General features: G+C 36.7%; 1 protein-coding gene across 4 annotated transcripts in view; it reads left to right on the forward strand.

Moving 5' to 3' along the window:
* Positions 1-24,307, forward strand: part of LOC127882460 (uncharacterized) — a 60,724-nt gene that overhangs the window by 16,680 nt on the left and 19,737 nt on the right. For 3 of the 4 annotated variants that reach the window (XM_052431100.1, XM_052431099.1, XM_052431101.1), the window contains exons 2-11: positions 97-538; positions 3,452-3,599; positions 5,118-5,210; positions 10,102-10,187; positions 10,449-11,084; positions 13,191-13,217; positions 15,295-15,684; positions 18,937-19,204; positions 20,290-20,480; positions 21,249-21,371. In XM_052431100.1, the coding sequence (XP_052287060.1) occupies positions 419-538; positions 3,452-3,599; positions 5,118-5,210; positions 10,102-10,187; positions 10,449-11,084; positions 13,191-13,217; positions 15,295-15,684; positions 18,937-19,204; positions 20,290-20,480; positions 21,249-21,371 (2,082 nt within the window). In that variant the 5' untranslated portion in view covers positions 97-418. Of the gene's footprint in view, positions 1-96; positions 539-3,451; positions 3,600-5,117; positions 5,211-10,101; positions 10,188-10,448; positions 11,085-13,190; positions 13,218-15,294; positions 15,685-18,936; positions 19,205-20,289; positions 20,481-21,248; positions 21,372-24,307 lie in introns of those variants that run through there. The other variant, XM_052431102.1, reaches the window with a different exon arrangement.

Consider the following 24,307-nt stretch of genomic DNA (forward strand, 5'->3'; position numbering starts at 1 on the left):
GTCTGCGGGTATATACAATGTATGTGCTCGTCATAGTTATGAAAGTATTATTGTTTTCAAACGATTTGATATTTAATGTTGGATTATATTTTCCAGGTGTGCATTTCTCTGCTGATGGTAGAAAAATTTGCAGATTGTGTCTAGACAAATAATTAAGACATTTTGAAAGTATTATGTTCCTATAGGAACAGTGACTTACATGTGCTGAACTTACTAGTGCAGTCATTACCATGTAAATTTAGATGAATATACCTATCATGCTAGTGGAAAGATGATGTGGTGTAAATGAAAGTACTTTCAAATAACACTAGTACAGACATTTTAACAAATATTAAATATTAACACAAAAATCTTTTGAGAGTAGATGTTACCTTAAAATTAGAATTTCACAAGAATCTTCATTGCAACAAGTGCGAAGATGCGGAAGATACGCCTATCAGACACCGACTTGCAGTTGTTTGACTCAGAGATATCGCCCCATGACTATATTTTCTTCACAAGGCACAAGGAGGCCTTTAAAAACATGTTCAGGGACCAGGTGAGTAGAAAACTGTAAATTAATGAGCTGTGCTCTGTGAAAAGGGGGTTTAATGAATGTGCGTTAAGTGTCATCCCAGATTAGCCTGTGCAGTCCGCACAGGCTTATCAGGTACAACACTTTCCGCTGTTATGGTATTTTTCGTTTACAAAAAAGTATCTTTGCAAAAATCCAGCTATATAGGCGGAGAGTGTCGTACCAGATTAGCCTTGCAGACTGCAGAGGCTAATCTGGGACGACACTTAACGCACATTCATAAACCCCCTTTTTTGCAGAGAAGGGCTCATATATTTTTATATTACTTGTAGGGTGGGCAAGTTTGGACTAAGATTTATTTTAATTAAATTAGACCTTCATTACTTCCCAGATAAATTAACGCCAGGTTGCCATCACCCAAAGAGCTATCAATGATTACTGAAAGATCTTTTCATCACCAATCTCTTAAGTAACTGGAAAAATGAAATGAACAGCAGAAATTATCAATATAGTCAAACCCGTTAAATCTCATTGGTTGGGTTAAAATTCAGACTCTAACAATATTAGAAAAATTAGACAGTGCCTGAAAATACCTGCTATATGTATTTGATTTGATGTTGATTCTTCCATAAATTTAAATTGTTTCAAACATTATTCATTGTTACTTTGAATAATATGTCGGAGGTCTTTGTTTATTCATGTTTAATTTAATATTAGTGCTGTTTTTAGCTCATCTGAGGCTGAGCGATAGCTCGGGGTGAGCTATTGTGATCACTCAGCGTCCGGCGTCCGTCCGTCCGTCTGTCTGTCTGTAAACAATTTGTAAATATCTTCTTCTACTAAACCATTGAGCCAATTTCAACTAAATTTCATGTGGAGCATCCCTAGGTCATGGGACAAAAGAATTGTTAAAAAATTTTTAATCACATAACCAAGATGGCCGCCATGACCATATATGGTAAAAACCTTAAAAAATCTTCTTGTCAGAAACCGCTCATCAGATTTTCAAAAAATTTCACAGGGATGACCTTTGAAGGCTCCCCTGAAAAAGTTGTTCAAAGATATTTGATTCGTCAAAAAACATGGCCGCAGGAGCTCGTTGAACTTTGCATGTTTATTCGTTTTTGCCTATTTTGTAAACTTTCAAAAATCTTCCACATTTTTTGTCCGATCCTTTCCAAATTTGCACAGTGTCTTTATATCAATGAGGACACGAACCCTACAAAAAATGAGCATTATTGGTCCATGAAGTACAGAATTACCTCCCCTTGAATTGAGAAAATGTTGTTTATGCAATAAAGTCCAAATTTTTCATCCAATTCTTTCCAAACTTGTAAGGATTTAGCATGGTTCAAACAAGGGAAACAACTACGGTTTATGCATGTTCTTTTTATTACAGATTTGCCTCCCTTTAATTCATTCAAAATCTCATTTTACAGCAGAGATTCCAAATCTGACCTGTAAATGAGCCCCATATTTACTGCCAGTGCTAGGTTACCTTTTCCCATTTGATCATTCTTAAGTATTGGTCACAGTTTGCATCCAATCTTGATGAAATTTGGTCAAAATGTTTATCTTGATGAAATCCGGTTTGGGATTGTATTTGGGTCATCTGAGGTCAAAAACAAGGTCACTAGGTCAAATAATAGAACAACCTTCTGTAGACATTAGAGGTCACAGTTTTCATCCAATCTTTATGAAATTTGGTCAGAATGTTTATCTTGATGAAATCTGGGTTGGGATTTTATTTGGGTCATCTGGGGTCAAAAACTAGGTCACTAGGTCAAATAATAGAAAAACCTTGTGTAGACATTAGAGATCATAGTTTTCATCCAACCTTTATGAAATTTGGTCAGAATTCTTGATGAAATCTGGGTGGGATTGTATTTGGGTCATCTGGGGTAAAAATCTAGGTCAAATAAATAGAAAAACCTTGTGTTGACAATAGAGGTCACAGTTTTCATCCAATATTTATGAACTGTGGTCAGAATGTTTATCTTGATGAAATCTGGATTGGGATTGTATTTGGGTCATCTAGAGTCAGGAACTAGGTCACTAGGTCAAATCATAGAAAAACATTGTGTAGACAATAGAGGTCATAGTTTTCATCTGATCTTAATGAGTCAGGTGAGCGATTCAGGGCCATCATGGCCCTCTTGTACCTATTTACTGTGGAATCACCCGACTAAAAAACAACAACAATCGCGGACAGTGTTGTTTTTGTTACTTCCACAGTTAAAATTGAAGGATTTGCGTCATACAAATGCAATTATCCAATTAAGTTATGTCAAATATATCTTTTAAATCATTTATCTTATAAATGAAGATGGTTCATAGATGCAAATGATTATTCCTGAATAAAGTACATGAACCATGAGAATACCGTGTTGCAGTATAGATAGTTACACGGGGTTATTCAATAACAATTGATTCACAGTTGTTACCATCTTCAGTGAAGTGTGTACATTAAACTTGCATTCTTTAAACAATTACGGTCAGTTGTGATTTTTTTTTAAGTGAATTGGGTCTGTTAGGGGAAAGCTAGTTTACCTTAGCGAAAATATCCAAGTAAAACAATTGGGTTAATTTTGAATTCTAGTTCCTCACAGCCCAACGCACGGACTACGACAGGGAGCAAAAATAAACTATGTTGTTTTTGTCTATGTGTTTAAGTAGAATGATGATTGGCATATTTTTAGATGCACTTTAGTTCTTGTTCTAGCGAAACAATAAGTAAATCAATCGATTTTTTATAATTTAAAGATGATTTTGAAGGAATTTGACTTACTTCCTTGACACAATAACAAGGAGTCCTAGTCTCATTTCCAGGGGTCTTGGACTCCTATTAGTGTAGAACACTGATTAATCCTCTAATGCAAAAGTTAGAAAATAATAAATAAAATAGTGCTTTATTTTATTACTTGCAATCAATTCTAGGGCAAGTCTTTCTGGAAACGGTTTGAGATCACGTTCCGCAACTTCACAATGAAGCACGGCATCATCCAACAGATGAAGCTGGACATGCAGAAGTTCTGCCACCCAATTGACGATGCTTTCATACTGATAGAAGAAGAATTTGTAGGCGGTGAGTGAGCTTGTATGACTCTGGTACAAAATTTTCATGAAGACAAGCTTTTGAAAAAAAATGAAGAGTAGTGCCATACTAAAGAACCATAACTATTCACCTTCTTAGGTAAGAGTTATTGACCTTTGTTGTTTTTGTATGATGTAACTTTTCAGACCTATATCTCAAATACAGTAAAAGATGTTGGCTTGAAACTTCATGGGTGTATAGTGATCAATGATCCTGCCCTGCACAAGAACCAAAACCCTGAACTTTCTTAAAGAAGAGTTATTGCCCTTTGTTGTTTTTGTTTGATGTAACTTCAGGCCCTATATCTCAGACACCATTCAAGATTTTCACATGAAACTTTATTGGTGTATTGGTATCAATAAGGAGAATTGCTTGCACACAGTAATCCTTCAATTTCTAAAAGAAGAACTATTCCCTTTGTTTGTTTTTGTAGGAAGTAACTTTTTAGGGCTATATCTCAAATACAATACATGATTTTAACAATGAAACATCATGGATGTATAGATATCAATGAGTAGAACTGAAATGCATAAAAACAGTAAGTATAGCCTTCAATTAATTAGATTTTTAAGATTATACAGTATATCAAGGGCTTTGCATTTATAAACAAAATAAATTTGATGGGGAATATCAATTCAACTAATTTGCTTGTTTTTGTTAGTGTCTGAGGATTTTTCTATTTGATATAAGTTGCAACAATTTTTATTCAAGTATAATTTATGAAACAATTAAACCTTTTAGCTCATGTGAACATGAAGTGCTCAAGGTGAGGTGTGGGTGTGATTAGTAACCTTTTAGCTTGTTACCACTCCAGAGGCCACATTTTTCATCCAATCTTGATGAAACTTCGTCAGAATGTTTATTTTGACAATAATGATCAGAGCTTGGAATCTGGGTCATTTGGGTCCATAAACTTGGTCACTAGGGCTCGTATTCATCAAACAATTCTTAGACTTAAGTCTAATTAAGAATAAAGAATATTATTTAAATTGATATATTCAATAATTGCTTGAATTTTGAGTAAAATTTGTTATTAATCACCTCTATCTATTGCATTCTTCATGTAGAACATTGTGCAAATGACATAATTACCATTGGAGGCATCTATATATTCAAACACTGAATGCATTTTTCTTGGATCCAAGTCTTTTCTTTATTCTTAAGTCTAAGAATGGGTTGGTGAATACGGGCCCTGGTCAAATCTTAGAAAAACCTTGTTACCACTTTAGAAGCCACTTGTATAATTCAATCTTGATGAAAATTGTCAGAACATGTTTATTAAGACAAGTTCAAATCTAAGTAACAGGTGTAAAAAAACTAGGGCCCCAGGTCAAATCTTAGAAAAAAACAACAGATATAGAGAGTTTCTTAAGAAGACAATGCAGAAAGCATTATACTTCATGCAGCTCGATAAAATATGATTTATCTGTATGTTTGATATATAATCTTTGGGAGAGTAAATAACTTTAATCCCTGCTATTTCTGTTTAATCTTTTATTTTGATTTCAGCAAAAGTAAACATGGCAAAAAACTTTATAGAGGACATAGCTCGGCTTGCCCAGAATCAGGAGAGATTCCCAGACCTTGACTCAAAATCATTTGGTAAGAATCTCTCTAGGAATATGTTCTTTGATGCCTAATACAGAGGTTGTAATCACGTGACAAACAAGATGGCTACTTAACATGCAGAGAAGCAATTATTCGCCATTGTATACTCTTGATTACTTTAAATAATTGTTAAAATGCCACTCACTTTCCAGCCATATCGGCAAGAAATTGAAAAGCGTTTATATTATGTTAGTTTCCCTTTTTATGTTGACTTAACTCGCTGCGAAATTTCTTAGTGAGATGACCTTATTACAGCTCTACTAAGAAAATTTGTAGCAAGTAAAGTCAAATCAAAGAGCCAATGTTAATACGAAAAAAACGCTAATCATTTTCTTGCTGATATGGTGGAAAATTGAGGGGCATTAAAACAACAAATGCAAGTACATGTAATAAAGGGTATAAAATGGTGAAAACTACCTGTCTCAGCATGGACGTCGCGCTTTTGTTTGTCTTATGATTACCCCATCTGTAATAAGACATAAAGAAATATAAAAAAAATTGGGGTTGTGTCTTAAAAAATTGATTTGGTTATAAAGAAAAATTAGCACAACTTAAATCATTCTTGTAAGAAGCTTTGCAAAACATTGTTAATTTGTTAAAAAATATTATCTATTATATTAATTTAAATCCTGCTACTACCATAGATGAAATTATGATCTATAAATCTATGCTACTTCCATAGATGAAATTATGATCTATAAAACTATGCTTGTTAATAAATATTTGGTTAAAAAGAAAAATAAGCACAACTAAAATCATTCTTGTAAGAAGCTTTGCAAAACAATGTTAATTTGTTAAAAAATATTATTTAATAAATTAATTTAAATCCTGCTACTACCATAGATGAAATTATGATCTATAAATCTGTGCGTGTTAATGAATATTTGATTGCAATAATATTATTTTAATGCTGCCTCAAGCTTATAACAGTTACACAAACAAAGTTAATAGTTACAATGAAAAAAGTTCATTCTGTTAGCTGAAGTTTAGATTCTTATTCGCGTGACATATTTTGCTAATTTTCAGTTACTCATTAGTTTAATTTGGATGCATTATTGTGCGAATGATACTCTAGGTGTATGTAATCAGATTCAAAGTGTAACATCAGTTTGAAAGATAATCATAATTACATGTGTATATTACGGTTTTAAAACAAACGTCTCACATGGATAATTTGTACAATCATAAATATTGTTAACTTTTTACACGGATTTGAGATAAATAGAACGGGTATTTGCAGTATATTTGTATTGATGAAATGTTTTTTCTCTTGGTTAAATTGACACAGTTTCTTTTTAGCTCACCTGAGCACAACGTGCTCATGGTGAGACTTGTGATCACCTTTTGTCTGTCGTGCGTCGTTCGTCGTGCGCTGTCAACATTTAGCATTGTGAACACTCCAGAGGCAACATTTATTGTCCGATCTTCATGAAACTTGGTCAGAACATTTGTCCCATTGATACCTCGACTGAGTTCGAATCTGGGTCATGCTGGGTGAAAAACTAGGTCACTAGGTCAAAACAAAGAAAAACATTGTGAACACTGTAGAATTCACATTTGATGCCCAATCTTCATGTAACTTTGTCAAAATGTTGGTCTAAATGCAGGGGACAAAAATATTTATAAATTGCACTCGTCCTGCAGGACAAGTGCATTAAAATTTTCACTCCTCCTGCAAACAACTGCACTTGTCCTTCAAATATGTGTGAAAGAAAGATTGCAAAGGACTGATATGACTAACAATGTTTTCTATATCACTGCTAAAATGCTGCTTACTTAGTTATTCATGCCAGCTGATCACAGAAGAAATGTTAACTTACTTTATTTATGAGGAACACAAAATAAATAAATGAAGACAAATTTGTTTTTTCCGTTTTCTAATGCTTGCGTGCTTTCCATTTCGGATGGTTGAACATCGCTCCTGCCCCCTTTAAAGAACGCTCGTATGTCAGACATTTTTCAGATGAAATTCAGACTGGTTTAAAACCGTACTTCGCAGTAAAATAATTCTTAAAAAAAATCAATACTTACAGTGAATGAAGTCAGATGGTTCCCTGTCAACATGAATGCGCAAAGTTTACACCAAAAAGCCAATATTTACTCGGGACACAGTCTCGCATAACAACGCGCACCTGCTGTATGAAATTTACAATTACGATTTCCGGTTCATTCTTGTCTACTTTTGGAATATATATGCTTTAAGAAATGATTTTATTTAATGAAAAAGAGTCTTACTGGTCAGAAAATACATATTTTAACATCAGTTTTTTTTCACTCGTCCTGTAGAACGAGAGCTTTTGGGAAATTCACTCGTCCTTTCAAGATTTTACTCGTCAATACGAGCGGACGAGTGGAATTTTTGTCCCCTGAAATGATATGTTGGTTGAGTTAAAAAATGGTTCTGGTCCGTTGAAAAACATGGCTGCCAGGGGGCGGGGCAGTATTCCTTATATGGCTATAGAGAAACCTTGTGAACACTCTAGAAGTCACAATAATTGCCCAATCATCATGAAACTTGGTGAAACATTGGTTTCATTGATATCTCGGATGAGTTCGAAAATGGTCTAGATTGGTGAAAAAACATGGCCGCCAGGGGGTGTGGGCAGTTTTCTCTATATGTATATAGTGAAAACATGCGAACACTCTAGAAGTCACATTTTGGTCCAATCTTCATGAAATTTGGTCAGAACATGTGTTTTCTGGATATGACGGTTGAGTTCGAAAATGGTTTGGATCGGTAAAAAAGCATGGCCTCCAGGGGGTGGGGCCATTTTCCTTATATTTATATAGTAAAAAAAGCTTGTGAACACTCTAGAAGTCACATTTTTTGCCTAATCATCATATATTTTGAGCTCACCTGAGCACAATGTGCTCATGGTGAGCTTTTGTGATCGCTTTTTATCCGTCGTGCGGTGTGCGTCGTGCGCCGTCAACATTTGCCTTGTGAACACTCCAGAGGCCACATTTATTGTCCGATCTTCATGAAACTTGGTCAGAACATTTGTCCCATTGATACCTCGACTGAGTTCGAATCTGGGTCATGCTGGGTGGAAAACTAGGTCACTAGGTCAAAACAAAGAAAAACCTTGTGAACACTGTAGAAGTCACATTTGATGCCCAATCTTCATGTAACTTTGTCAAAATGTTGGTCTAAATGATATGTTGGTTGAGTTAAAAAATGGTTCTGGTCCGTTGAAAAACATGGCTGCCAGGGGGCGGGGCAGTTTTCTCTATATGTATATAGTGAAAACGTGAACACTCTAGAAGTCACATTTTGGTCCACTCTTCATTAAATTTGGTCAGAAGATTTGTCTTCTTGATATCTTGGATGAGTTCGAAAATGGTTACGTTTGCTTGATAAACATGGCTGCCAAGGGGCGGGGTATTTTTCCTTATATGGCTTTATATGGCTAAAGTTAAATCTTGTTAACACTCTAGAGGCCACATTTATAGTCTGATCTTCATGAAACTAGGTCAGAAGATTCATCCCAATTATATCTTGAACGTGTTCAAAAATGATGCCGGTTGGTTGAAAAACATGGCCACCACGGGGGCGGGGCATTTTTCCTTATATGGCTAAAGTAAAACCTTGTTAACACTCTAGAGGTCACACTTAATTTCCGATCATCATGAAACTTGGTCAGAAGATTTGTCCCAATGTTATCTTGGATGAGTTCGAAAATGGTTTTGGTTGCTTTAAAAACATGGCCACTAGGGGCGGGACATTTTTCCTTATATGGCTTTAGTAAAACCTTGTTATTACTCTAGAGGCCACATTTATTATTCAATCTTCATGAAATTTGGTCAGAAGATTGGTCTCAATGATATCTTGGATGAGGTCGAAAATAATTATGTTTGCTTGAAAAACATGGCTTCCAAGGGGCAGGGCATTTTTCCTAATATGGCTATAGTGAAACCTTGTTAACACTCTAGAGGCCACATTTTCTTTCCGATCTTCATAAAACTTGGTCAGAAGATTTGTCCCAATAATATCTTGTTATGTCAGGTGAGCGACTTTGGGCCTTTCAGGCCCTTTTGTTTTTATGTCCCCCACTATAGTAGTGGGGGACATATTGTTTTTGCCCTGTCTGTTGGTTGGTCTGTTGGTTGGTCTGTTGGTTGGTCTGTTGGTTGGTTGGTTTGCGCCAACTTTAACATTTTGCAATAACTTTTGCTATATTGAATATAGCAACTTGATATTTGGCATGCATGTGTATCTCATGGAGCTGCACATTTTGAGTGGTGAAAGGTCAAGGTCATCCTTCAAGGTCAGAGGTCAAATATATGTGGCCAAAATCGCTCATTTTATGAATACTTTTGCAATATTGGAGGTAGCAACTTGATATTTGGCATGCATGTGTATCTCATGGAGTTGCACATTTTGAGTGGTGAAAGGTCAAGGTCAAGGTCATCCTTCAAGATCAGAGGTAAAATATATGTGGGTCAAAATCGCTCATTTAATATACACTTTTGCAATATTGATGATAGCAACTTGATATTTGACATGCATGTGTAGCTCATGGAGCTGCACATTTTGAGTGGTGAAAGGTCAAGGTCAATGTCATCCTTCAAGGTCAAAGGTAAAATATATATGGGCGGACATAGTGTTTCACAAACACATCTTGTTATCTCAGGTGAGCGACTTTGGGCCTTTCAGGCCCTCTTGTTTGAATATGTGTTACACGTTTAGACAAAGTTAAAAACGTTTATTATAATACTAGGTTACTATTTGTTTGTCATATGGCAATTAGGCGCTTCTAAAGGATGTGTATGAAAATCGAGTGCTTATCAAACATGCATTTGAAGAATTATTAATTCTTCAAATGCATGTTTGATTAGAGATCAACATAATTCAGTTTATTTCACTTGCTTATTTACATTTCAGCTAAAGACCCATTCTACCACAGAGAAACGCGAGAGCTTTTCAGGAAATTTTTTGGACCGCCTGATCAAAAGTCATCATATATGAAGGTGGTTCATTTAAACTTAATAATTAGAAATGCCTGAACATGTAGAAATGTCTGGAAAAAATCTTTAATCAAAGAATGAAAACCAACATTAGCAGTTCTTTACCATATTTGTTGAAATCACGTATGTAGTGAAAGCTTGAAAAAAAAAAATCTGCAACAAAAAATTATTTGCTGCAACCACAAGGCCCAGATGTTTAGTATTTGTTACATAACATGGTATGGTGGTCCATTATGTTTGGTAATTCTCAATCTTTTATTTCAGGTTTATATTCTGAGCCCTGTGTATCTTCGCTTTGGTGGCTCTGTCTGCCGCTGCTTGACGAAATGGATGGAGGCGCCCAATATGGAGGATCCCAATGACGACTCATATTGGGTCATTCAGCAACCTCTGACTGAAGAACCCCCCATTCCTGTCCCGAACGGAATGTGTAAAACTTGCGTAACTTTATGTGACGAGAAATTTCATTTTGAAACAATAAAGGGTTCAAAAGACAAACCCATTCATGTAAAATTTTGGAAATTTGGGGACCCTCGTTTCAATGATGAAAATAATCCACTTTATTCTCCGACGTCCTGTCCACAAAACAGCTGGAATGAGACGCTTACTAAAGAGTCTTACAGAGAATTTTATCATTATTGTCGTTCCACTTACGCGTCCGAAGATGATGTATGTCCAGGATGCACACATTTATCAAAGAAAGAGGAAGTCGATCAAGGTGGCAAGAAGAAAAAGAAGAAAGCAAAGGCAAAACCGAAGGATGAAAAGGAAGAACTGGTCAAAGATTTGAATGCGGTCAAGGAGAAATTATTTGAATGTGCGCGGACAGGAGCAAACATGGAAGAAAACGTGGAAAAGCTGATATCCCAGAAACCTAGGCTCCTTGGCGTTGTAAACGAGGTACAGATGAACATGGTTCTGCATGTGCGTAAAGTGTAATCCTAGATTAGCCTGTGCAGTCCACACAGGCTCATCAGGGATGACACTTTCTGCTTTCATGGAATTGTCCCTTTAAATGAAGTCTCTTCCGCAAGAAAATCTAGTTTAGGTGGAAAGTGTTACGACTGTGCAGACTACACAGGCTATTCTGGGATTACACTGAACAAACATGCATGAAGCCCAGTGTTATTAGAACGCAACTCATGTGTATGTATTGGTCTTTCGGTGAGTGTTGTAAATGAGGTAAATATGCTCATTATATTTATGTAATTGTCTTTCTATAAGTGTTGTATACGAGGTACAGTATACATACATGTAGTATGTATGTAGTTGTTTATCTGTGGTTTTTTTGGACATGGTACAGATGTACATAGTATTTATGTAGTTGTTTATCTGTGAGTGTTTAGAACATGGTACAGATGCACATATTATTTATGTAGTTTTTTATCTGTGGGTGTTTTGAACATGGTACAAATGCACATAGTATTTATGTTGTCGATTATCTGTGGGTGTTTTAAATATGGTACAGATGCACATAGTGTTTATGCAGTCGTTTATCTGTGGGTGTTTTAAATATGGTACAGATGCACATAGTGTTTATGCAGTCATTTATCTGTGGGTGTTTTAAATATGGTACAGATGCACATAGTGTTTATGCAGTCGTTTATCTGTGGGTGTTTTAAATATGGTTCAGATGCACATAGTATTTATGCAGTCGTTTATATTTGGGTGTTTTAAACATGGTACGGGTGCTAACAGTATTTATGTAGTTGTTTTACTTTATCTTTGGGTGTTTTAAACATGGTACAGATGCACATAGTATTTATGTAGTTTTTTATCTGTGGGTGTTTTGAACATAGTACAGATGTGCAAAGTATTTATGTAGTTGTTTATCTGTTGGTGTTTCAAACATAATACCGATGCACACAGTATTTATTTTGTTGTTTGTCTGTGGGTGTTTTAAAAATGATACAGAATGCACATAATATTTATGTAGTCGTTTATCTGTGGGTGTTTTAAACATGGTACAGACGCACGTAGTATTTATGTAATCGTTTATCTGTGAGTGTTTTAAACATGGAATGGATGAACAGTCTTTATGTAGCTGTTAATCTGTGAAATAATCCAAGGTGAGAGTGTAACTAATGGTTTGCCTGCATAAGTTACATTGTCGTCTTTTGAGTCTGGTATTGGTGTTTTTGTATCTTGCAGGCTTCACATATTTTCACACTGCAAAGCCATTATCTTGTGGAATGTTATCTCACTGTGTCCATTTTCAACCAGGTTTTTTGAAGGAAAAAATTGGTTATTAGATTGGCGAATGTCGGCGGGCGGGCTGGTGGGCGGGCTGGCAGGCGGAACAAGCTTGTCCGGGCCATAACTTAATGTTTCATTGTGAGATTTTAAAATCATTTGGCACATTTGTTCACCATCATTGGACAATGTGTGGCGCCAAACAATTACGTCGATATCTCCAAGGTCAAGGTCACACTTTGAGTTCAAAGGTAAAAAAATGGCCATAAATGAGCTTGTCCAGGCCATAACTATGTCATTCATTGTGAAATTTTAAAATCATTTAACACATTTGTTCACCATCATTGGATGGTGTGTCGCGCGAAAGAATTTTGTCGATATCTCCAAGGTCACATTTTGAGTTGTCTCCCTTTATCAGATTGTTTTTCAAATTGAAATCAAGGTCGCCAAGAGTAAAAATAGATTGAATTTGACACAAGGGGTGTAACAATGCACATTTTGAATTGTCTCCCTTTATCAGACTTTTTTTTTAAATTGAAAACCTGGTTTTGTGACAATTTTGTCCCTTGTCTAACTCATTTAGTAATCCTAGATTTGGTTACATCACTGCATGTAATAATTAAGCATTTCGTGAAGAATCTGTTTTGGCTTTTTATGGATTGGCTGCTTCTGTTCGTTGACATGTGTTGTACTTGATTTGCCTGATTTTTGTTGAAAATGCATTTAGGTCTAATATTACTGTTATTCATTAGGTTTTATTAATTTTCACCAAAGATAGATCATAACATTTAACTATGCTTTTGTACTATTTAGACAGACAACGCTCAGCCACTCCAAGAGGTAAATGTTTTCGTACATGCTTCTAGTTCCATGGTTCTTGTTTACTGTTGACACTTTATAGGCCACATTTATTGTCCAACTTTTATGAAACTTGCTTAAAACATTTTTCGCTATGACATCTCGGATGAGTTCAGAACTGGTTCATGTGGGATCATAAACTATGTCACTAGTTCAAAGTGAAGAAACACTTTCTTTAGGCCACATTCATAATCAAAACTTCATGAAACTTGCTCAGAACGTTTGTCCAAATAAAACCATGGGTTTGTTCAAATATGGTTCTGGTTTGTTGCTAAACATGGCCAGCAGGGGGCATTTTACTTTAAAGAGCTATATTGAAAGCTTGTGAACCCTAAACAAATCACTTCTTTGCCCAGGCATCATGAAACTTGCTTTTAAGATTTGTTCAATTGATATCTCAGCCAAGTTAAAATATGATTCCAGTCTATTGAAAAACATGGCAGCCAGGAGACAAGTCAGTTTTCCCAAAATCTGGGCAAAGTTGGAAACTGGATGGCATGGGGTTGAAATCTAGGTCACTTTATTCTTTTGAAGGCTAAAGAGGCCACATTTATTGTCCAAAAATTGTCAAAACGTTTGTTCTGATAATATTACAAACAAAAGCAAAACTTTGTTTAAAACTAGGTGACTATCTCAAATAAAATAAAAATATGAGTAACTGGAAGGGTACAAGACATTGCCATGTGTATGAATACTTAGTAGATTTGATACTTACCGTAATTACTCTTTGTTTTCGGACACTTAAATTTTTTTTAATTTTTTTCGTGTCCGAAAACTTAGATACGAAAAATATTCACAAAATACAGGTGTCCAAAAACTTAGGGTCGAAAATTGAAGTGTCCAAAAATAGCGCCAATTATATCAACGACTACCAGTAATAGCACGCGCTTGTAAATTACCATGCCGTATAGTACAATTTACAGTTATATATGTTTGCACTGCATTTTAAATAATTTTAATTGCTTAATTTATTTGACAGAAAATTACTACAAGGTTGTACTTTGACCAACCAGTTCAAAGATGAGCATGTAATGAACCGATACTCGCTAGTATGAACCTGTAATTAACGAAATAAAAAAGCAAACTATAAATTATTTGTTTGTTCATTTCCGGTAGTTGTTCTCGAACACCTTCCATTGTTCGTAAAACTTGCACTCCTGGGTGCATCACACTTTGAAGCGTTTAGTATTTGCCACAGTTATTTTACTGAGATGGGGAGTACCATTGCGGTAGATAATTGAACTGTTAATTGGCACTACCCCCGGTAATTGTCATAACGCTTAAGCTATCGGGCGAAACCATTGTTTAATACCGGTTTACAAGGTTATTTACCCAATAACGCAAATGTAATGGTCCGTTGCCCTCAGGCATGCAACTGCCATGTTTTATGATGTTAATCTGGATGTAAAACCCCATGATCGAAGTGGCATTAGATATCCAAAACAGGACCGAAATTTGGTAAAATAGCGCTGTAAAATATACTGTCTGAAAACTTAGAGACATTAATTATGGACGAAAACTCGTGTGTCCGAAAATTAAGAGTCACGAAAAATAATTATTTTTGCTAAAAAAAGGGGTGTCCGAAAACTTAGAGTGTCCGAAAACTTAGAGTAATTACGGTAATGCATTTGTTCTAAGTCATAAAACATTGTTGTATAATGATTTCCAGTACAATGATCCTGTACAAAGATATTTTTATGCCCCTGAAGGTGGGCATATAGTGATCGCATTTCTGTCCGTCTGTCTGTCTGAAAGTCTGTCACACTTTGCATTTAGGTTTAAAAAAAATGCTCATAACTTCTATGTCACTTCAGATGTAACCATCATATTTGGTATGCATGTGTTTATGGACAAGGCCTTTCCATACGCACACAAATTTTGACATTTTTGACCTTGAACTTAGGGTCCGTGTTTAGGTTTCGAAATCTGCGTTTAGGTTTCAAAAAAGCGTTTTTCGGGGCCACATGTCATCCTATGGTGACAGCTCTTGTTCTTTGAATAGTTATGTTCAATCTCAGTCATGACAATGTCATAAGAGCTGTTATGAATCTGTCCTCAGGTGAGAAGGAAGCTCCAACTAGAAGAGCTCCACAAACAGCAGATGTTGGAGGTACAGAAGAAAGAGGCTCAGGCTAAAGCCAAGCGGGATGCAGAAAACCACACAGCTGAGTACCTTGTGGCTGACCCGGACCGGCCTGGAACGCTCATGATCAGGCGGCGTTGCGACTTCAAGTCAGAAGAAGAGTTTTTGGAGAGAACCCAGTTCAAAATTCCCGATGGCTATGATTCAAGTAACCCGGAAGCATTGACCCTGAAAAAGAACCCGGATGGTACACTTTCTTTGGACTTCAAGAAGAATCTGGAGCTGGTGACTGCTTTTCAGGTTGTCAAGGTGCTTGACCGTACCCAGGGCTCCATTGTTGTCAACATCACACCTGCTTCACCAAAGGTATGCTTTGTTTTGTACTAATATTACTGACACAAATATGCTTTTATTATGCCCCCGGATCGAAAGATCGGGGATGTATTGTTTTTGGCCTGTCTGTCTGTCATTCATTCATTCATTGTGTGTGTCTCAAAACTTATTTAAAGTTTTGTCATAACTTTTTAGCTCACCTGATTGCTCAGGTGAGCTTTTGTGACCGGTCTTTGTCCGTCGTATGTCCTTCCGCCCGTTAACATTTGCTTGTAAACACTCTAGAGGCCACATTTTTTGTCCCATCTTCATGAAACTTGGTCAGAAGCTTTGTCCCAATGAAATCTCGGCCGAGTTCGAAACTGGGTTGTGCCGGGTCAAAAACTAGGTCAAAAAAAAGAAGAACCTCGTAAACACTGTAGAAGTCACATTTCATGCCCAATCTTCATGTATCTTTGTCAAAATGTTTGCCTTAATGATATCTTGGTTGAGTTCAAAAGTGGTTCCGATCCGTTGAAAAACATGGCTGCCAGTGGGCGGGCAGTTTTCCTTATTTGGCTATAGAGAAACCTTGTTAACACTCTAGAAGTCACAATTTTTGCCCAATCATCATGAAAGTCGGTCAAAACATTGGTTCAAAATTGATGTCTCAGACGAGTTCTAAAATGGCCGAGATAGTTAAAAAAACATGGCCGCCAGTGGGTGGGGCATTTTTCTCTATATGTATATAGTGAAAACATGTCAACACTCTAGAAGTAACATTTTTGGCCCAATTTTCATGAAATTTTGTCAGAACTTTTGTTACCTAGATATGTGAGTTAAGTTTGAAAATGGTTCCGGTCTGTTGAAAAACATGGTTTCCAGGGGGACGTGGCAGTTTTCCTTATATTTATATAGTAAAAAGGCTTGCAAACAATCATGAATAAAGGTCATGTAACATGTGAGACAACTCTTCTAAATATTGCATTTAAGAAAACAGTAGTTACTCCCCTTTGATTATTAATGTTTTCATAATAATACAGTGTAGTTGTTTTTCATTTATGTGTTAATTGTTATTAGAGGTTGGATGTTTTTATGCCGCCTTTCAAAGAAAAGGGGGCATATAGTGATCGGACTGTCTGGCCGTCCGTCCGTCTGTCTGTCTGTCCGTCTTTCCGTCACACTTTGCATTTAAGTTTCCAAAAATGCTTACAACTTTTATGACCCTTGAGATATAACCTTCATATTTGGTATGCATGTGTATATGGACAAGGCCTTTCCTTACACACACATTGTTTTAGCCCTGTGACCTTGACCTTGAACTCTTGTCCGCGTTTAGGTTTCAAAATCTGCGTTTAGGTTCCGAAAAATGCTCATAACTTCCATGTCCCATGAAATATAACCTTCATATTTGGTATGCATGTGTATATGGACAAGGCCTTTCCATACGCACACATTTTTTTACCCCTGTGACCTTGACCTTGAACTAAGGGTCCGCGTTTAGGTTTCGAAATCTGCGTTTAGGTTTAAAAAAATGCTCATAACTTCTATGTCCCTTGAGATATAACCTTCATATTTGGTATGCATGTGTATATGGACAAGGCCTTTCCATATGTACACAATTTTAAACCCCTCTGACCTTGACCTTGAACTTAGGGTCTGCGTCTAGGTTTTGAAATCTGCGTTTAGGTTTCGAAAAATGCTCATAACTTCTATGTCCCTTGAGATATAACCTTCATATTTGGTATGCATGTGTATATAGACAAGGCCTTTCCATCTAAATCTGCGTTTAGGTTTCGAAAAATGCTCATTACTTCTATGTCCCTTGAGATATAACCTTCATATTTGGTATGCATGTGTATATAGACAAGGCCTTTCCATCTAAATCTGCGTTTAGGTTTCGAAAAATGCTCATTACTTCTATGTCCCTTGAGATATAACCTTCATATTTGGTATGCATGTGTATATGGACAAGGCCTTTCCATACGCACACAATTTTTTACCCCTGTGACCTTGACCTTGAACTTGGGGTCCGCGTTTAGGTTTCGAAATCTGTGTTTAGGTTTCGAAAAATGCTCATAACTTCTATGTCCCTTGAGATATAACCTTCATATTTGGAATGCATGTGTATATAGACAAGGCCTTTCCATCTAAATCTGCATTTAGGTTTTGAAAAATGCTCATTACTTCTATGTCCCTTGAGATATAACCTTCATATTTGGTATGCATGTGTATATGGACAAGGCCTTTCCATATGCACACAATTTTTTACCCCTGTGACCTGCCCTGTCCGTCCGTCCACATTTGGTTTGTAAACACTCTAGCATTCACATTTTTCAAGCATTCTTTATCAAAGTTGCTGAAAGATCTCAGTCAAGTTTGATGATGAGCAAAATCACATAATTAATGCCATAATTATTGCCATTAGATTGTCCAAATTTTCATTATATTATACAAAATCCTTGTAAGCAAAGTATGATGTTTGATGTTTGGGGGGTCAACTCAAAATATAGGTCACCATTTCCAATCTTACAAAAACAAAAACACTCCTTACGCCAGAGCTTTGGTTCAATAATGATGAAACTTGACCAGGATGTTTGTCTGCTCAATATCTAGGTCATGTTTGACATTAGGTAAAGATTTAATGAACCGACTCCTCTCAGGTGAGCGAACTAGGGCCTTCTTGGCCCTCTTGTTTAATATTGAAGATAGCAACTATTTGGCATGCATGTGTATCTCATAAAGCTGCAAATTTTGAGTGGTGAAAGGTCAAGGTCATCCTTCAAGGTCAAAAGTAAAAAAAAAACAATCCAAGGGAAGTAATAAGCTTTAAAAGGGAGATGATTTGTAAACCTGTCAAATGATGAGTTGAAATTTTATTTCAAAGTGGCTCAATAGGGGGCATTGTGTTTCTGACAAACACATCTCTTGTTATTTCCATTTTTGAATCAATATAAGTAGCCGTTATCTTATACATGATTATATTTCCTGCAAGTTAAGGATTGTATTTGATAAGGGTGCAATGCTTTTATAGGTTTTTCATGGATTCATGAAACCTTTTGTATCATTATATTGATGTGTATCTTAACAATTGACTTTAGAAATCTTGTGCTAATTCTTAGAGTACTTTCTGTAAAATATTCAATTTACAAGAAACAAAATTGTTTTGAAATTTTATAAATTGCATATAAGTGATATGTTATATAAAAGTCAAATCATTGTGTTTACAGGTCTGTTTTACCTAAAAAAATGTCCTATTATTGAAAGAGTGGTTAAGTTGATCAAGCGTTATTATCTTACATTCAGAATGAGAAAGTGGGTGCAGGTGAGAGGCAGCTGGAGCGGCGGGGAAAGTTAGACATGAACACTCTCAATGAGTTCATCTTGACCCCACAGTACTTGAAGACTCGTATCCCAGGGTTACCAGAGAGGTTTGAGTGGTGGGAGGGGAATGGTTTTGTGTACGCAGTCATTGACTACCGGGAAGAAGAACTGGACCAAAAAGAATGCACAAACTTTACCCTGAAAGTCAGCGGATTTGAAGAAATTCTAATTAAAAGAACGATTATAATTTGTAAGTAGTGTTTTAGAAACACGCATTTGAATTAAAAATCCATGATATATTACCCAAATAGGAATTATATAGTTTCTGGACTGCCTGCCAGAAGTCACATTAAGTCAGTCCACACAACACTCATTTATTTGTCTAGTGGCAATAAGCGTGGGTACGATGGACACATGTCTTGTTTGAATAATGTAGTCTCAATGTGTTGTAATTTGAAACTTAAATGAAGACCCAGCAGCCGTAATCTAAAGCAGTATTGATGCCTTGTCATGAAAAATTAAACATCTTGTCCAGATCTTAGAATTTGGTCAGGGATTTGAGGAGCCTTATGGCAATATTACATGCATCTTTCACAATTTTTTTGCCCCCTTTTGAAGAAAAGGGGGTATATAGTTTTCGCACTGTCCGTCAGTCTGTCTGTCAGTCTGTCACACTTTTGTGTCCGCTCTCTAATTCAAATAGTCTTCATCCGATCTTTACCAAACTTTGTCAGAAGTTGTATCTAGACAATATCTAGGTCATGCCGGATCAAAACCTAGGTCACAGGGTCCTTTAGTGCATTTCAATAACTTCTATCAAAGCGTTTATTGGGGGCATATGTCATCCTGTGGAGACAGCTCTTGTTCTTCAAATAATCAACATTTTTCCTCACTTTTTTATTTGTCAGATTGTTATTTCCAACAGAAGGGAACATTGTGTCTATTACAGCTGGGATTAAATATAAGCACAAGCTTCATTTTGAGGGTGGGGAGGGGGATGTAACTTTATTTTGTTCATTCTTACAACAATAATATGAGACTGGCTCTGTGAAAAGGGGGTTTAATGCATATGCGTTAAGTGTCGTCCCAGATTAGACTTCGCAGTTCCCACAGGCTTATCAGGGACGACACTTTACACCTAAACTGGTTTTTCTACAAGTACAGTTACTTTAAACGAAAAACACAAAACAAGCGGAAAGTATTGTCCCTGATCAGTCTGTGCATACTGCACAGGCTAATTTGGGACGACACTTTACGCACATGCATTTTACCCATTTTCCTCATAGCGTGGCCCATAAATTGTGGTCAATCTGCTAATGTCAATGTGTGTGACAGTGCTGGAGTACATAGCGCGACGTAAGAGTGAGTCGTGCCCTGGCTGGGTGATGTGTATGGAGGATGTGGCGGCCTGTCTCATGCCTGAGAGACTAGTGGACGTGGAGGACCTTAAGGTCTCCATCATACAGGGATGCAGGTTCGAAATACGCCTGATGCCCTTGGAGAAAATGTCCCTCGCAAAACATTATGTAAGCAATATTTTGAGATCATTTCTTCCACTATGAGTTTGTTATTATAGTTATTAGTTGGTTTTGTGACTACTGATGTTTGAAAATACAAATCCAATTAAAAATTGGTTTGTATACTCCAGCAAATAAAGTTTGACATGAGGTATATATATTGCCGTACGGATGTACTATGTAAGTTTGTAGGTTGTTTTATAAGTTTTTCTGTATAAAAATGTTCAAAGTTTGCAGAGTGGTTAACTTCTACATTACTCAAGTGACTATAAACAATAATAAAACATGTTATCAAAATGAAGTGTGAGACACCTTTTTGATGCGCAAGTATCCAATCAGAGTACAGCGTTTTACACAAAAATGAAAGAAGTTGCCAGGACTTAATGGATTTTGAACATAATTTGAAATTGAAAATTACATATTGATAGAAAAAAACAAAAAAACAATCATATACATGATAAAATCCCATACTGCGACTGCCATCATGAATAAAATCATACTTATGAGTCAGGCTTTGTGAAATGGGGGGTTTAATTTTCATGTTCCCAGAGTGTTGTCTCAGATTAGCCTGTGCAGTCTGGTTTATCAGGGACGACACTTTCCGCTTTTATTGTATTTTTCGATAAAATGAAGACTGGTCATGTCAAAAATCCAGTTAAGGTGGAAATTTGGTCCATGAATAGCCTGTGCAGTACACACAGGCTAATCTGGGTGGACACTTAACGCACTTTTCATTGAGCAAGTCTCATATAAGGATGAATTCTGTGTGTTTTCTAGCCTGACCTGAACACATCTGTTGAGCTGATGGGACTGTTGCAAGGCTTTGCCAAGGTGTGTCTGGAGAACAACGGCTTCAGAGAGAAGCTTCGAGAACTCATAGATGTGGTGGCTGACAGGGAGGTAGGTGAAAATACATGCTTAGTAGTTACATATATGAGCCTTAATCTGAGAAAAGAGGGTTATGACCTGGTCACTTATATTTGGTGTGATTTGTTCGTGAAATCCTTTCTATGGCCATTCTTCCCATACCGCTGATTCACGTTTTGGAGTTTTCACATTCTGGCATAAGAATGTGCACTTGGTACTGTAAAACCAGCTTCATCAAGAAAAAGTGAGTTGGTGAACTGACCATAATGATTTGACTGGAATACTGTGTAACATGGCCCAAAATCCAGCAAAACAAACAAAATAAAGTGAAAAGCCTCTATGGTGGAGCAGTAATGGGTTAGATTTTGTGAAGGTCCCTTGAGTGAATTCCGGCATGAAGCAAACTTGTTTTACTAAAGTTTTTTATTGCTATTATAATAATTATAAGGTATTTCAAATATTATATTTTTATGCCCCCCGTGATCGCACTGTCCATCTTTCTGTCTGTCCATAACACTTTGCGTTTAGGTTTCGAAAATGCACTTAACTTATATGTCCCTTGAGATGTAACCTTAATATTTGGTATGCATGTGTATATGGACAAGGCCTTTCCATACGCACAAATATTTTGAACCCTGTGACCTTGACCTTAAACTTAGGGTCCGTGTTTAGGTTTAAAAATCTACATTTAGGTTTCGAAAAATGCTCATTACTTCTATGTCCCTTGAGATATAACCTTTATATTTGGTATGCATGTGTATATGGACAAGGCCTTTCCATATGCACAAAAATTTTGACCCCTGTGAACTTGACCTTAGGTTTCGATATCTGCGTTTAGGTTTTGAAAAATGCTCATAACTTTATCAAAGCGTTTATAGGGGGCATATTTCATCCTACAGTACACTCCACGCATTTTCCCCCAAAAACGCGCTCACTTCGCGTTTTTATTCCTGCTAGCGAGTGTTTATGCGGAATTTGAAAGCGAGGTTAAACGCAGCGTTCCGCCGAGTTCGCTATACCCGCGGCGCGTATTACTTTAGCCTAGTCGGTAAATGCAGACAATTTCCGTTCTTATCAGCGACTGCTGTGCAACGCAGTAGTTAGCAGTGTGCTACTGGGTATGCCAAAAAATAAAAACATTGTCATTAAAAATTGTTTAAATACTGTGGCTTATAAAAATAAAGATAATTGTATAAACAATTCATGAATGTTTTTATTCACAGGTACGTCGACAATATGAATGAATATACGACATGTAAAGCGTTTTGACCAATTAATATTTAATTCATAACACATATAACACCAGAATAAATGTCCCGTTTAATTTCCAAATGAGAATAATTGTTTGTAATCCGAAACACGCTTCCGAATTTCAATGTTAACACGACGTTTACAAATGCTTCCAATATACAGTCATCATGTATATTTCTCGACAAAAGCGCGCAAAAAATATGCTACAATGTACAAGTTCAAGGTTTATGCGTGAAAAGCTTAGAAAGTGTGCGTGTATTGATTTTTTTATACAAACTTTATAGTGTAGAGAACACTGAATTCTGTTGATTTCAGTTAAAAGTTTCTTTGGTATTTTTTAACACAATTATATTGCGAATAATTATACCCCCACAAATGAAGTTTAGGGGGGTATATCGGAGTGAACTTGTCGGTCGGTCTGTCGGTCGGTCTGTCTGTTGGTTCGTATTAAGTGTCCGCTCTCTTATTCAAGTAGTTTTCATCCGATCTTTACCAAACTTGGTCAGAAGTTGTATCTACATGATGTCTAGGCCAAGTTCGAACATGGGCCTTGCCAGGTCAAAAACTAGGTCACGGGGTCACTTAGTGCGCTTTAAACATTCAGCATGTTGTCCGCTCTCTAATTCAAGTTGTTTTCATCCGATCTTCACCAAACTTGGTTAGAAGTTGTATCTAGATGATCTTAAGGCCAAGTTGGAACATCGGCCTTACATTGTCAAAAACTAGGTCACAGGGGCACTGAGTGCATTTTAAACATTCAGCATGTTGTCCGCTCTCTAATTCAAGTAGTTTTCATCTGATCTTCACCAAACTTGGTCAGAAGTTGTATCTAGATGATATTAAGGCCAACTTCGAACACGGGCCTTGCCGGGTCAAAAACTAGGTCACAGGTCACTTAGTGCGTTTTTTAATATTCAGCATGGTGTCTTCTCTCTTATTCAATTAGTTTTCATCAGATCTTCACCAAACTTGTTCGGAAGTTTTATCTAGATGATCTGAAGGCCAAGTTCGAACATGGGCCATGCCAGATTAAAAACTAGGTCACAGTGTCACTAAGTACGTTTTACACATTGAGCATGGTGTCCGCTCTCTACTTTAAGTAAATTAAATCCGATCGTCACCACACTTGGTCAGAAGTTGTAACCAGATGATGTGTAGGTCAAGTTCGAACATGGGCCATGTGGGGTCAAAAACTAGGTCACGGGGTCACTTAATGTGTTTTAAACTTCACCATGTTGTCCGCTCTCTAATTCAAGTAGTTTTTATCCAATCTTCACCAAAATTGGTCAGAAGTTGTATCTTGATAATGCCTAGGGCAAGTTTGAATATGGGTCATGCCGGGTCAAAAACAAGGTCACGGGGTCACTAAGTGCATTTTAAACATCACAATGTTGTCCGCTCTCTAATTCAAGTAGTTTTTATCCAATCTTCACCAAACTTTGTCAGAAGTTGTTTCTAGATGATGTCTAGGTCAAGTTTGAATATGGGTCATGCCGGGTCAAAAACTAGGTCAGGGGGTATCTTAGTGCCTTTTAAACCTCACCATCTTGTCCGCTCTCTAATTCAAGTAGTTTTCATCCAATCCGCACCAAACTTGGTCACAAGTTTTATCTAAATGATCTCCAGGACAAATTTGAACATGGGCCATTCCGGGCCTAAAACTAGGTCACGGGGTCCCTTAGTGCGTTTTTAGCTCATCTATTTTTTGAAAAAAATTT

Source organism: Dreissena polymorpha, chromosome 5, assembly GCF_020536995.1.
Source record: "Dreissena polymorpha isolate Duluth1 chromosome 5, UMN_Dpol_1.0, whole genome shotgun sequence".
Lineage (NCBI taxonomy): Eukaryota > Metazoa > Mollusca > Bivalvia > Myida > Dreissenidae > Dreissena > Dreissena polymorpha.